This window comes from Sprattus sprattus (genome assembly GCF_963457725.1).
Source record: "Sprattus sprattus genome assembly, chromosome: 2".
Taxonomy (NCBI): domain Eukaryota; kingdom Metazoa; phylum Chordata; class Actinopteri; order Clupeiformes; family Clupeidae; genus Sprattus; species Sprattus sprattus.
The window spans coordinates 61,530,620-61,547,096 of NC_137921.1; the positions used below are offsets into that span (position 1 = coordinate 61,530,620).

At 44.2% G+C, this 16,477-nt stretch overlaps 1 protein-coding gene across 1 annotated transcript in view; it reads right to left on the reverse strand.

The window, feature by feature from the left end:
• The window catches only part of nt5dc1 (5'-nucleotidase domain containing 1), a gene marked incomplete at its 5' end in the record, with an annotated part of 55,171 nt that overhangs the window by 726 nt on the left and 37,968 nt on the right, over positions 1 to 16,477 (reverse strand). The window contains 3 exons of the mRNA XM_080860438.1: positions 244 to 415; positions 3,207 to 3,380; positions 10,351 to 10,472. Coding sequence (XP_080716564.1) covers positions 244 to 415; positions 3,207 to 3,380; positions 10,351 to 10,472 — 468 coding nt within the window. The remainder of the gene's footprint in view (positions 1 to 243; positions 416 to 3,206; positions 3,381 to 10,350; positions 10,473 to 16,477) is intronic.

Below are 16,477 nucleotides of genomic sequence, written 5' to 3' on the forward strand. Positions count from 1 at the left end.
TCCAGGACAGAACACCCCACAAAAATGTGAGAAAAGCCTAGACAGCACGACATCACTAACTATATCGCCAAGACACCAATTAGCATGTTGGCAAGATTTTATCAGTGCCAATTGGGCTGTACGCGATGATGTGTGCAAGGGTTTTGCATGTTTTTTATGTAGTTAGCTCGGTAGCGTTAGACCAACACTCTATAATGCTGCTTTAAATGCATGGATGAACTCTGGGTCAATCCAAGAGCGTACCTGCAATGGCCTCGACACTGGGGATGGCCATGGTGCTGAAGGTGTGGATGCTGTGAGTGCACCAGGTGAGCTTGAGCGCCTCCTCCTCCTCCCCAGCAGCGCGCTTGGGGACGTCCACAAAATACGAGCCCCACTGTTCAGACACATCCAAAGGAGCCTTCATGCCTTGATCCTACAAAAAAAACATCACACATGCTGGTCATGACAGATCTGGAGACAGCATTTCAGCCTGATGCTGCCTTTGGATGGGTGGTTACAGCCTGAAGTAATATTGTTGGCATTTGGCCTTCGAAAATAACACATGGAAAACAATACAAATGAACAGAGGAACCAAACCCTTTTTCATTCAGCAATAACAAACTAATTTCTTTGTGCCACAGGCAATTCATAAAGGCAAACTAAACAAAGGAATGTGGTGACAAACACATTGCTGTGTTGAGGCTCTCGTCAAATTAATGTCTGTTATCAATGGGCCATACTCATGTGCACACACAACAAGCCAAGGACTGTACAGTAAACTCACTTCTTCACACTTCACTGTCACCCTTCGGCTTTTTAGAGGTATGTTATCTCTATTTGATTCAAAACAGATGTAAACAGTTTCAAACGTGCCTTATCGTTATGTTGACCTTCACTCATCAGACTCTCACTAGGACCAGCCTTGAGCTATGAGGCATTAATAAAGAGCAAATCTCAGAGGTGCTTCAAGTCAGATGAAAGCAAGACTGGATGATCAGATCCCCTGCGCCTGCCTAGTGGAAACAAACTTCATCTGACACTGGGCCTTTGTCTGGACTTTCCCTACAGGAAAGGAGCGTTCCTCTGAACCCCAGTACATGACAACACTGACCCCTGAGCCAAGCACAAACTACAAAGGCACACAAATTACATACTACTGTGGAAATTTCCAGTACATACTCAAGAACCAAAGCATCTGATGATGAAAAAAATAAGTCTACACTAGTTCAGAGGAATTCAAACTCTCAGAGGCCCTGGATTACGTGAGGGTGAGCCTCGCAGATGCATATTTTTTTTCCAGAGGTGATAGATGTTGATGACTGCAGTAAATGGCGGAGAGAAAGACTGGACATTCCCTCCCCTGGCTGAGTCACTCCCCATTTCTTGTGGCTGCCACACTTTTCTTGGAACTATTTCACAAGAATGAGGCGGCGGAGAAGGGGGGAGAGTACAGTGAGTGTGGGAGAGAGAAGTTAAAGAGAGAGAGAGAGCCGGCGAGAGACAACGAGAGACGTCAGGAGAGGAGTGAGGCCAAGGACAAAAGAGAAACGAGGGAGGAAGTGAAAAATTAAGAAGTGAGAGGTAGAAGGATAAACGCCTACACGTACAGAGAAAGACTGAGGAAGTGATAGAAAATGGAAAAAGGCTGGGAGATGAAGAGAGAGAGAGAGGGAGAGGCAGTTAGAGAGAGAGGGGGACTGGGCACAGTCACATCCAGACAAGAGGTGCAGTGGTGGGAGAGCAGCAGACTCCTTCTGGCAGCAGTCACTACTCAGCCAGCTCCCTCCATCGCCCGCCAACAAACCTGCTGACTCATGGTCCACTACCCCAGCCCCCCACACTCCCTCCAACACACAAACACACACACACACACACACACACACATTCTCTTTCTCTCCCTCACACACTCATACACACACTCATGCTCTTTCTCTCTCTCTCTCTCACACACACACACACACTCATTCTCTTTCTCTCACACACACAAACACACACACACTCATTCTCTCACACACACACTCAAGCTCTTTCTCTCTCTCTCTCTCACACACACACAAACACTCATTCTCTTTCTCTCTCACACAGACACACTCATTCTCTCTCTCTCTCGCTCACACACACACACACACACACACACACACACACACACACACACACACTCATTCTCTCTCTTTCCACACTCATTCTCTCTCTCTCACACACACACACACACACACTCATTCTCTCTCTTTCCACACTCATTCTCTCTCTCTCACACACACACACACACACACACACACACACACACACACACACACACACACACACACACACACACACACACACACACACACACACACACACACACACACACACACACACACACACACACACACACACACACACACACACACACACACACACACACACACACACACCTTTTTTTCATGGCTAACAAACATCCTGCAGCCTGATACCCTGTCTCATGGAAGTGACCCCACTGAACGCCCAGACCCAGGGGAAACACTCAAGGCCTGGTCAGTGAATGCGATGAGTGTTGACTAATGCCATTGCATCCTGATTTTTACAAGCTTTTTTTATTGTTTCCTTCCATGCCATGTGTCAAGAGAGAGCCCTCCCCTCTCCGTAAATGGCCCTCAGACTTTCACTCAATCCTCTAATCCTCTCTTTCTCTCCTTCTAGTGCTGCCAGTGCACTCTCATCAACATGCTGCAACATGACTAAACAGTCTGCAAACTGAGACATTTGAAAGCAGAGTTACTGAAACTGGAACTGATTTGCAGTTGACAGATGTTTTCAGGGGTGTCTTACTGGCCGTCCCCTGTGGACAGTGTGGAATAGGGAGAGAGGGGGAGTTTGAGAGTGTGTGTGTGTGTGTGTGTGTATGTTGGTGTGCAAGTCTGTGTGTGTGTAGTGGATAGTGGGAGTGTCTGAATAGGCTAAGTGTGAAGTGAAGGTGGGGGCTGATGAAACTGAGCTCCACAGAGGGCGCTTTGTGGCATGCTGCCAGAGGGCTGAGGTGGGGCTCTCTCTCTCTCTCTCTCTCTCTCTCTCTCTCTCTCTCTCTCTCTCTCTCTCTCTCTCTCTCTCTCTCTCTCTCTCTCTCTCTCTCTCTCTCTCTCTCTCTCTCTCTCTCTCTCTCTCTCTCTCTCCACACTCAGACAGGGGGCAGGTGGGCGTGCTCATTAAGCAGAAGCAGCTGTTTGTGAGGGCCGTCCGCTCACCTCATATTTTCCCTTCTTCTCCAGGGGCTCCGCGGGGGCCTCGCTGCTCTTGGCCTTGTTGGTGCACGGGACTCCCTCGCCCTCCATCTCCTCCACGATCATCACCGTCTCCCACTTCCCATAGCTGCTGGCGGGGAACATGTCCGAACGCATGCTGTCTCCAAAATACACCACCTGCACAACGTGGGAGGGCAGAGCACAGTCGACACATAGAGGCAAGAATGAATCAGCGGATGACAGAGCTGCTCATAGTTTAGGTTTAACGTCTCTTGGCTAAAGGACATGTACAGTGCATTCAGAACGTACTCATATCCCTTCCCTTATATATATATATATATATATATACAGTGGTGGCCAAAATTATTAGAACACCTGACAGATCTGAGAATAATTACCTTTCTTTTGCCTCCAAAACATGATTTAATTTCATAATGTTCATGAAACATGCAGATGGCTGTGGTGAGCACAACAAATATCAGATGAAGTGAATCCTACTGTTTTTATCCACTTTTAACTTTAATATGTGGTACGTCCACCTTTTGCAGTAATTACAGCAGCACATCTCTCTGGCATAGAGTCAATATATTTCTTGAGAACTTCAACACTAATATTATCCCATGCCTTCTGCAACTCAAGCCAAAGGCTTTCCTTGGAATTTACAATAGATCTGTCGAGTTTATTTTCCAACTTGCCCCGAATTTGCTTGATGGGTTTGAAGTCCGGACTTTGAGAGGGCCGGTCCATCATTTTCAATGTTTTAGCAGATTCCTTGTCGCCGGTAGTTTCGGCAATAGTTAAAATAATGTTTAGGGTCATTGTCCTCTTGGAAAATAAATCCAGGCCCAATAAGACGTTTCCAAGAAGGAACTTTGTGCCTCGCCAAAATGTTGTGTTATACTTTTGTATCCGTGATGCCATCAATTTAGCCAAAGTCACCTGTTCCTGAGGCTTAAATTGCACCCCACAGTATAATGCTACCCGCTCCTTGTTTAACTGTTGGCAAGAGATACTAATTTTTATATCTCTCCCCCTCACTTCGTGGAACATACACGCTTTGCTTGTTGCCAAACTATTCAAACCTGGACTCATCAGTACACAACACTTAAACCAATCTTTCTTTGTCCATTTCTTGTGTTATTTTGCAAATTTCAGGCGTTACACTCAATTGTTCTCTTTCAGTAATGTTTCTTTGCTGCTATTCTGCCAAAAAGTCCTTCTTCTCCCAGTTTCCGACGGACAGTTGTTGAAGACACTAATGCACCATTAGTCATTGTGATGTTGATCTAGTCACACAGTTCTTGTGAAGTCTTTCTTCTGTCCTGAAGACTGAGAATTTTGAGATGCTTCACTTGTGTGTCTGAAAGTTTCTTTTTGAAACCTCTCCCCTTTCGGTTCTGGTGCCATGGTGGTCTAAAGTGTACTTTACAGTGCTTGGACTGCATCTCAAGTCCTTGGCTATGGGGCAGTAACTCCAGCCAGCATCAAAAAAAGCCTTTATTCAAACCCGTTGCTCACTCATTAGCTCCTTCTTCACCTTAGCCATGTTCAAAGAGCAACATGTGGTTCAAGACTGCTTCTAGAGGCTTTGGATCTATACCATTTGGTGGTGTGGCCTCAGTGACAAAACACTGATGTTACCAATCACTTAATGAGCAGGATAGGCCTTGTACATTCAAAAGAATCGCCAAGGTGTGTCCTAAGACTCTTGCATCACCATCAATGTAACCACAATAACACCTGACAATGATTACAGAAGTAATTTGGCTTCTTCTGTGCAGGAACATGATTGTGTGACATTGACAGTGAAATAGGCCTAGCTTGTTTTTGTACGGAAAATGACCTAAATCTCAAAATGATGGCTCTATTCTATGGTTTATAGAGCATAATGATGACTGTGTAGATATTGAATTAGTTTTTAAGGTATTTTAAAGGCCAATTCAACAAAAACAACTGAAAACTCTTAAATATGTCTAGTGTTCTAATAATTTTGGCCACCACTGTATATATATATATATATATATATATATATATATATATATAAAATCACACTGATCCCTTCCCTTATACAGTATAATATATAATATCACACTGACTTATGGTAACTATTCAGACTCATGATCATGTTTCTAGACTTTTTTTGCCTGTGGTAAATTAAACTGATTGGACTTGCTTTGGAAAGGCACACTCCTGGCTATATATGATCTGATCTCACAGCTGACAGTGCCTATCAGAGCAAGAACCAAGCCATGAGGTTGAAGGAACTGCCTGCAGAGCTCATAGATAGGAATGTGTCGAGGCACAGATCGGGTGAAAGCTACAAAAAAAAAATATCCTGTTGCACTGAAGGCTCCCAAGAGCACAGTGGCCTCAAATATTCTTAAATGGAAGACGTTCGGAAAAACTTCCCAAAGCTAGCCACCTGGCCAAGCTGAGCAATTAGCCTAAACTCTAAGCATCATGTATGGAGGAAACCAGACACTGCTCATCACCTGCCTTATACCATCCCGACAGTGAAGCATGGGGCTAGCAGCATCAGGCTTTGGGGGTGTTTATCAGCAGCAGGGACTGGGAGACGGGGTGGTTTCCTAAATGAAAACCTGTTCCAGATGCTCAGGACCTTAGACTGGGCCAAAGGTGTCCTGTTGGAAGGTGAACCTTGTGCCCGGTCTAATCACACAGCCAACACACGGCTGGGCACAGGTGCTCAAAACTCTCTCAAGACTGTAATCACTGCCAAAAGTGCTTCAAAAAGGTCTAAAATCACTTTGTTTTTATGGGGTATTAAGTGTAGATTTTATTGGGGCAAATAATGATTTTAAACGATTTTAGCATAGCGCTCCACCAAAACAAAATGTGAGCGGGTTCTGAATCGTTTCTGAACTTACTATATGTGGCATATGCTGTCATTGTTTTCTTCAGCTGCGTCAGTTTGAACGTTGCACAGAGCTGAGGCGAAATGTGCTTGTTCAGAGAAAACGGTTTTGTGCCCCTGTCTGAAAAAGAAAACTGAACCACTATTTGCAACTTAACCCACTAAATCCTAAGAGACCATTCACAATATCAACTAAATACACTACTCTACTGATTAATCAGCATAGCACTAACCTCTAAGACAGTCTGACACCTGATGATACCTGATACGTGACTGTAAACTCCTCTGCTGTACTGATGACCGTCATCATCTCATGGGTTGAACAAACAGAAACCCAAACTATGGAGTTCAGGCCTGCCAGGCTGCACAAACAGCATTAACTCATTTTAAAGCCCTTTCTGGTCTCTTGTTCACATGTGTCATTAAGAGGAAGGAGACAACACTGCCCGCTCTGTATGAATATAGAGCACATTGTGTCTCTCAAATATCAACAAGGACATAAAACAGCGGATGCAGGGGGTAACAAACAGAATGTGTTAAGACCTGACGAGCTGTTTGCCAAAAACCACTGCTTGTCGTCAAACAAATGAAGGCTGTTAGTGTCATGGCACTGGACAAAGAGTGATTCTTTCTCAGCGGGGTCACTTCAAGCAGAGTTTATTGAGAGAGTAAAGGCTATTACCCCAGGCTGTGTGCTGGAGGGGCAGTGGAGGGGCAGTGAGAGCGTTTTGGTGCTTAAGGAGCACTCAGAGGCCCTTTCCGTAGCTACAGTGTGGAATGCAGGGTTGGGGGAGGCAGGAGAGACTCCAGACACAGAGCTGGAGGAAAGGTGGGGGAGGGGAGAGAGGGAGAGAGGGAGGAGGAGGGGTGGTGGTGGTCAGCATTACCCCCGATGACTGCTGGGGCAGCTCCGGAAATCACCCCCTTGGATAGTGGGCCGCGTGTACAAGCCGGCCGTTTGCCGTGCGTAAATAAACACCGCTGACGCTCGCCTCTGAGCTGGGCTCAGGTTTCGGGTTTCCAGACATTTCCAGAACTAGGCCCGTCCCTACTGGCGTCCCCCGTTCCCGTTCCCATCCCAGGCCACAGCCTCAACCCTGGGCCTGGCAGAGCTGCAGCACGGCTGTGTTCACCAATCAGTCTTCAGATGGCTACTGCCAAAGGGGCAGGTAAAGTATGATAAATATTTACAGGCTGAGGAATTCCATCCCTGGCATCACAGAATAGAGCGTCCTTTATGGGCCCCTTTAATGTGCCTGTATTAAAACCTCTCTTCAATTCCACTCAGGCCACTGGGATGGACGGCCTACGGAGCCCAATCTGGTTCATTAAACCATTTCACACAGTGATTTACAAAGGATGTCAGCCTCTGATGGTAATACTGGCCCGACAGGAAGGCATAAATAAAGCCCAATATGGAACAGTAAAAAGATAGGATGGTGTGGAAGCACACGTGTCGACATTAAAACCAAACAGATCCATCACAGAGCGTTTATTTCAAGCAGGGCGACCATGTGCTGACCTGTTCCCCAATATCCTTAGAGCAGCAGGAGAGTTTTTCTAGAGGACACAGCAACAAATTACAAAAGGTAGAAAGGAAATTTTGATGTATGCATTTGGGTTATGTGTGCCTTAGTTTGTATCCCTTTTGACAGTTAGTTAAAAGAGCTCTTCCCTCCAAATATGGACACATACATTATCTCAGAATGAATTTCATTCATGTGTATTTTTTAAGGTACATTGATATATTTTTTTATAAAATATATAATGTTATAAACGAGATATGGGATGAGACAACACCGTCTATATTAATATTATTTGATATTTTACATAACTTGTTTTGTCTGTAAAGCCAAGCCAATGTTTGCATCTCTCCTCTCTCACACACTCTGAGCAACCCCCTGTGAGTCTGCAGAGGTCCCTTTAGACTAGAGTCTAGACCCTGCGCGAGGGTAGTTCTATATTTCGCTGTAATGGCCACTGACAGCCGCCATGTTACCAGGGTAGTAAATGTTATTCAGTATTTATATTTATACACCTTAAGTCTGCTTTGGACCCTTGTCAATAAAGGGAGTAAACAGTAAATATATTTATTTCCATTTCTATTTTTAAAAATAGCTCTGAGCAGGTTATCTTTGAGTTTAACTCGATCTGACAATTGACTTTGGCGCATGGATTGTGAGAGGATCACTCCACTGGCCGGTTTAGAGGCGATCCAAATCTTTTAGCACTTGTTGTGTTCCCAAGCCATTTGAGCACTCCAATGAAAAAAGAGGATTGTTATGCAATCGCAGTCCGTTTGCAATATAAAAGTATTGGTCTAATTTTAATATAGGCTAGGCCTTAATACAGAACACATTTTTTCCATAAGATTCCCGAGGGTGATTGAGGTGCGATTTGACAGTACAAAATATCAGGAGAGGCACACACAAATCAAATATCACCATTAGAGCCCTGTCAGAAGAGGCAATCACAAATCAAATATCACCATTAGAGCCCTGTCAGAAGAGGCAATCACAAATCAAATATCACCATTAGAGCCCTGTCAGAAGAGGCAATCACAAATCAAATATCACCATTAGAGCCCTGTCAGAAGAGGCAATCACAAATCAAAGTTTTAAACAATAAACACACATGAAATGATTTATTTTTTAACGTAAAAAGTTAAAGATGGTTGAGACATACTGATCAGGATGATCAATGTATAGCAAAACCTTTGTCATGTTCCAGCTTTTTTATTACATTTTTTTATTTGTAATATTTCCTTCCGGCAGGAACGTGCCAAAAACAGGATATTCCCCTGGACATAAAGGGTGGTCACAGAGCTGCCACCAGGGCCAGACCTGACCGCCCTCAGGACCCCCTCATCATCATGGGCCTTCCTGTGTTGTTAGCAATGGCTACCTCCTTTGCCCGTGAGAAAGGAATCAGAGGTGGCCCTCCCTCAACGAGTTTTTACAAGCTCAGCCTTTTTTCTGCTTGCTCTGAACACATAGATAGGCTATTCTTAGTGCAGACAACACGGCTCACCTCACTCATACCCATACATGAGAACTATTAATGCATAGCCAATGCAAATGTAATGCAAAACATTTGATTTCATCCTGACTTTTTGCGGGGGAACTTTCAACTAGGTATCCTTTAAGACAATAGCATAGCAATTGAGCCTTACAGCCAAAGTGAGTGATTTTCAGAATTGTAGCCCATGTGTAGGCTACAGACTAGATATGATTTTTCATCCATATCTCCCAGCCCTAACCAAGAATTTTAGAGTAATGCTACAAAAGACTGATGACCAATTGCATCCTCTGAAATAGGGCTAGGCACGTGAATGTGACATTGTGTCCTGGGGGGAGGGAAGGAGGGAGGGAGGGTCCGAGTCACAGTCTGCACTCTAAGGCCTATAAGCCAGTGTGAATGGTGCCCATTCAGCAGGGCTGCAATAAGTCCCGTCAGGTGAAAGTGGAGTGAACCCAAAACATTACAGACACAGGTCACCTCAGAGGCCCCCCTCAAGTGGCAGGTTGACACTGCATTCCGAGTGGGAGCGCCGTCCGTGTGGCCCCCCAAGAACACTGGGAGCATTCAGCCACCCATGGCGGGGCCGCGCGGTGGAAAAGCAGAGGATGTGGACGATCGGCGTCCCTAGGTGCACTCGCCTGTGTGGTTTTTTTTCTCTCGTTTTTTTTTTTTTTTTTTTTTTAAGTCAGGGGTGGAGTCGTCTTTTTCAAACAGAGCTCTGCCTTGTGTGCTGGTAGCCTGGAGGCTCCGTCAGGACCCAGCCCTGTTGGCAGACCCGCTGGCACAAGGCGGGAGCGTCATCTTTCACGTGTGCCAGCCCCTGCAGGTGTCCGCTGCGGTGCGCGGCGTGCCTGCATGCCGGTGAGAACTTGTGTTCTGTTTGATTAACGGCGCTTCGCACTCTGTTCCTGTGCCAAGGGCGCGAGTGAGAGTCAGGCTCAAAGCTCAGCTTGACGTGCTCCCTGACAGCTGGGTTGAGGTGCTTGGAATTCACATATGGTTTGGGTTTGATAGTGTAGCAGGAATGTTCACGGCCTGGTTCGCTTGTGTAAATAATGGGGATTGGCACAAAATGACACAATAATATGTGAACTTATCATCAGGTAGATCAACCAAAGACGTTGCTGTGAGCATAGAAAAGCACACACACTCACTCACTCACTCACAACCCCACGCGTGCACACACACACACAACCACACACGCACACGCACACACACACACACACACACACACACACACACCTTTCTTACCTTAGGATCCTGCTTTCCTGTCATGGTTCTGACCAGTTCATGGAGATGTGGCCAGTTGCCTTGCGAGTACCAGCCCGGCTTGTCCAGCGATGGCAGACCCTCACTGTCCTCAAAATCATTCACTGGACACAGAAACACGTCTCACAGTCACTGAACAGTATTACAGCTCCCTACACTCTGAGTTCACTCGACCAGAAGAGCTGTATTACATTACAACTCACTAGTGCTCAAACTGGACTAAAACAGTTGTTGAAATAGACAAATAACCACTGTAATAGTATTAGTATTCTTTTTAGTTACACTGAATCATTTACAATTCCAAGATGACAAGGCATGCATCCAATCCTGGGTTTGTAGTTTAGTGAAATCAAATGTGCTGTTCTGAGGTTTTCTTGCACTGAGGTCATATTCATTAGAACATTAAAAGTGTGGCTTGCTCTACATCCTTTACATTATAAAATATTTGTTGTGACAGCACTCACATGTGTGAACACTCAGAATATTGGATGAATTATTTCACTCCAATTTTTTTATGCCTTTATTTGGATAGGACAGTTGAAGATATGACAGGAAGCAAAGCAGAGAAGAGGTGGGGAGAGGATTGGGAAATGACATCAGGCCAGACTTGAACCTGTGTCCCCTCGGGCAATGTAGCCCGTAAGTGGGGGGCTTTATCGACTTGCGCCACCGCGCCCCCCATAACACAGTCTTTTTGAGACCAAATCAATTGAGAGTCAAGGCATGACCATCATGACAAACCTTCTGCTGCCAGCACCTCGATAACACACCATCTGCCCTGCCCTGTGTCTCGTACTCCATCCACATCAGGCCATACACTAACAATGGCATTCTGCAAACTCACTGTATCGATCACGTTCACAGCTACCCGGGACCTACCTACTCTGGAGGTGACTGATCCAACCATGCACTGATTCAAACTCATGCTGCAACACTCGAAATCCAGACAATCTTTATCTTGATTCCAACGGCATGTTAAATGAAGGTGTACAGTAAATGGACACAGACTGCAATCACAGTGTGTATCTGAATCACACCTAAAGAGGATACCTCTGCACTCCTTGTTCAGACCCCTCAGCATGTCTCTGTGCACGCAGTCTTTGGCCAGGTCATGTGGGGCTGATATGGTGAACTACCACTCCAGCTGTAGGTCGGTTTAGGATGCAAGGCAACTACTGATTCTTCCTCCTCTGCGGTCGACCACAGACCTTCCTGAGCAACCAATCGCTTTCCCCAGCGGGGCACCACTGCCCTCCACGGTTCTCTGCCCTCTAATCTCACATGTTCCTCCCCCTATGTGAACTGCATTTATCCAGTAGCAACATCCCATGCTAAGACAACAACCAAGGCCCATCCATTGCAAAGCTGTATCAGGGAAGGTTGGCCAAAAATGAGAGCGGAAGTAGTGATTGTATAAACCCATAATGTGTTAATATTACCCAGTTTATAAGTGTTAACAGTTACAATGAAGACGTAGGAAGTAACTTGTCACTGACTGCACAATTGTTGCACGATTTGAACAAATCTCCATTTTGACTTAGGGCCAATGTTTCATAATTGATTGCTTAAGGGCAGTTATGGGAGATTGCAGGCTCTATGCCGTTAGCAGCTACAGTGACATGCAATGTCTCCTCTGTCAGCCTGTGTAGATTGATTTGGGGCTAAGAGACAAATAGCCTACAACACTGCATCCATCGCAACTATTGTGTTCTTGACCATTTTTTCTCCATGTGTCTCGTGCAAGATATTTTATAAACAAACAGTGAAGTTGTGTCAGAGTGGGTCTTGTTTAATCCTAACATGGACATCATGGTCTGGGGAAATAACCTTGTGTGGAAAAATAGTGTCTGTACCATTATATCTACTTTAGTTCACCAAATAAACTCTTATTCATTTGAGGTCCACATTTTTGACAGCAATGGCTTGTTCACATGGCATAATTGTAAATGAATGTGTTTGGGTTTGAAAGATTTGAAAACGTATTCCATAGGGTATGTTTTCCACTGAAATGGCTCAACATAATGTCATTATTTAAGCTATAACGCCAGGGAATATTTTCATATTTCTTCCAAATGTTTAGAGAATAGACTTGCATGTGAGCTAGAACAAAGTAGAAGCAATATTTCAGAGCTTGTCTGGATGATTACTAAAAAGCTGTAACCTGGAAAATGTGGTGGCTAAGTGAGCATACTGTAAAAATGTGATTGATAGGACCAAAAAATACAGAGAGTGAAGCAGTCATTGCAATATAAGGGCTACTGTTGCCCATCACTCGCCTTACTGAGTTCTCCCGCAGAAAGCCATAGGGCTTGGGTTTCCCACTCGGAGTGGATTCCTGCGTAACTGCTGGTAAGTATTATGGCAGCCATTCCATCAGAGGAGTTCGGCACAGCAGAAGCGGTTGATTAGAAACAGACCAATCGCAGCTCTGCCCTTTCCTATGGACTCCCCCCGCCCTTACCTCCTGGGGCCAGACTTCATCCACTCACTCTTCTAGGGTCTGAAGTCTGAGAGTGATTTCACTTCGCTGCTCTGTTTCAGCATGACTAATAACCCAAGAGATATCTCACACACTCACACACACACACACACACACACACACACACACACACACACACACACACACACACACACACACACACACACACACTACTACACACAAACTTTCCATTCAACTCCAAGGCCTTCAGACTAGCATACTGGTTCTACATCATCTGTTAACTCTGATGGCTACCTCATGGAAGCCTTAACACTTGATAGCACTTTTCTGAAACTTTCCTAAACCTCATGTTCACAAAAAAATATCTAAAAGCAAAAGAAGTATGGCAAGAAAAAATAGCAGCCGACAAAATAGGTTTGGCAGGAGCTTCAACACTTTTTGTGAGTAATCACACAAAATACTCTACTTGTAGTCTCGGATGGCTCTCAGCCAAGATAAGAGAGAGAGGAACTGAACGGCCGTAGCTCCCAGATCATTACTCATGCTCTAGAAACCTCTGGGAGGCCCCAGAAAGCTCCATTTGAAAATAAACCAAACGGCTTTCCAAATGTAACGTCATGTAACTTGCACTTCATTTAATTAATTACAAGGCACACATTTAATCAAGCCACTAAGACCATCCCACTGACTCCATTTAATCCATTTCACTTTACTTTTAGTTTCATGCAGAGTATAGCCATATCTACAGTCCTTTTTGTACTAACTGCATCTGGAATTTAATGAATTCAATGAATATTAACAAAACAGGCATTGTCTTCAAGTATGTGTCAAGTCTGTGTATCTGTCTTTACTCGTCTCAAAGGCAACAAGACTGAACTTATGAGTCAAACAAATCTGTGGATGGTTACACAACTAGTCTGTGTATGTCCTATCTTGTTTTTGGAGGAGGTCCACATTTTGGAAAGAAATGGGAGGCGAACTGCTGTTTGGTGCAACATACTAACAGCTTTGGGAGGAACGACCCCATCCAACTTATTGCAAATTATATCCGTTCTTGGACGGCAGAAAAGCTTACATTCTTTTAAAAGTTTAACAGTCTGTAAACACTGTGGCAGAGGGCAAAAGACACATGTAAATACATATGATCCAACACAGATGAACATACAAGAGCACACACACACACAGAGACACACACACACACACACAGAATCTCAAGTTAGAATGGAATGAGACACACTGTGGCACAAGAGATTTCCTCATAAGAGTGGCTTAGAGCAAATGTTTACTGCCGAATTCCAAAACTGTAGACAGTGCTAATCTAATGTAGGGCAGATCGTTTGTTGCCCCGCTATTTCTAAGCTCAAATGGTGTGAAGTTTTGTGTATTCAATATTCAGTATTTTCTATCATGATCAAGAAGATAAATACACTCCATTGTAGCTCTTTTTCTGAGATGCTGAATCCGTTGAAGCTCTGAATGAAGTGCGGAGTTGTGTCTGGCGTTTCCCTAGCTTGCTACTGTCTGGTAGTGGTGCTGACACATTTCATGGTCGCTGGCACCTCTGGCAGCTATGGGCACTTGTGGCCACACCGGCGAAGCTGGCACTAATGAAGTAATGTGAGCCTCAAGGCTTTTCCATGATGATGTGTCTGTTGCCAAATGAAATGCTTGAATACATGACTATTCATGAAACCAGAGACTCAGACCACTGTGGCTTGGACTTCCAATGAGATTCAATGATGTCCACAATTTATAAACCCAACCACGTTTCAACATGATGGGAAAAAAGTTGGATTTGAGTAAATATTTTCTTGCTTCCAGCTTTTTAGATCCCACTAATATACCATGCATCAAGGATGCTCTATTAAACACTGAGGTTCATTTTCTCTACCACAGAGACGTAGTCTCAAACAGCTATGGTGATCAATCACAGGACAAGGCTTTACTCTTGCAACCGGGCGCACAGTAGGACAGTGGCTTCACAAAGTTGATCCACTAGTCTCTCATTAGTTCAGACAAGTCGAAGATTCTTAGAGACCCAAGATACCCAAATTGACGTCACATCAAAATCAATGGCTTCTCCTGCATTGATGTCATTCCAAGTAATAGTGGCAAACATTCAGAATCTTATATATTGTAACGTGTTGCCAATTCATCTTCCCCAACCATCCCAGCTAGATATTCTATCTTCGCATTATTATTCACTAGTCTATTACAGCAGAGTGAGCTAGCCCTGCCTGCATTATTAGTTTACTAGAGCAGAGTGAGCTAGCCCTGTCTCTACATTATTATTGAGTTTACTAGAGCAGAGTGAGCTAGCCCTGTCTCTACATTATTATTGAGTTTACTAGAGCAGAGTGAGGTAGCCCTGTCTCTACATTATTATTGAGTTAACTAGAGCAGAGTGAGCTAGCCCTGCCTGCATTATTGAGTTAACTAGAGCAGAGTGAGCTACCCCTGCCTGCATTATTGAGTTAACTAGAGCAGAGTGAGCTAGCCCTGTCTCTACATTATTGAGTTAACTAGAGCAGAGTGAGCTAGCCCTGTCTACATTATTATTGAGTTTACTAGAGCAGAGTGAGCTACCCCTGCCTGCATTATTGAGTTAACTATAGAGCAGAGTGAGCTAGCCCTGTCTCTACATTATTATTGAGTTCACTAGAGCAGAGTGAGATAGCCCTGTCTCTACATTATTATTGAGTTAACTAGAGCAGAGTGAGCTAGCCCTGCCTGCATTATTGAGTTAACTAGAGCAGAGTGAGCTAGCCCTGTCTCTACATTATTGAGTTAACTAGAGCAGAGTGAGCTAGCCCTGTCTGCATTATTATTGAGTTAACAAGAGCAGAGTGAGCTAGCCCTGTCTACATTATTGAGTTAACTAGAGCAGAGTGAGCTAGCCCTGTCTCTACATTATTGAGTTAGCTAGAGCAGAGTGAGCTAGCCCTGTCTGCATTATTATTGAGTTAACTAGAGCAGAGTGAGCTAGCCCTGTCTCTTCATTATTGAGTTAACTAGAGCAGAGTGAGCTAGCCCTGTCTACATTATTATTGAGTTAACTAGAAGAGAGTGAGCTAGCCCTGTCTACATTGTTATTCAGTTAAATAGAGCAGAGTGAGCTAGCCCTGTCTACATTATTATTGAGTTAACTAGAACAGAGTGAGCTAGCCCTGTCTACATTATTATTGAGTTAACTAGAGCAGAGTGAGCTAGCCCTGTCTACATTATTATTGAGCTAACTAGAGCAGAGTGAGCTAGCCCTGTCTGTAGCTCAGTTCTGAACCATTCAGCTTTACAGCCAAACTGTCAACAAGAGAAGAAATATCTACACTGTTCTTGACATCTGATACTGGGATAGAAACATGACTTCAGGAAAGTAGCACTCAGTTATCAATCTTTAAGGTAAGATATAGGCCTGTATCAAACATATAAAGCACAGAAACCAACAACTCACAAAAATCATGAAACTCAAAAACCGATAAAGCGACCCAACAAAAACCCAACCCAACTCTGGCAACTGAAAATACTGAGTTTCTTAAAAAAAAAAAAAAAAAAAAAATGCTCCAGTGGTATTGCCAAACACCCCCTTAAACTCTCATCTCATCAATCATATTATTCAACAGAGCTCACAGCAACATTCAAATTCCTTATCCAATTTGAGCCACAGAGAAA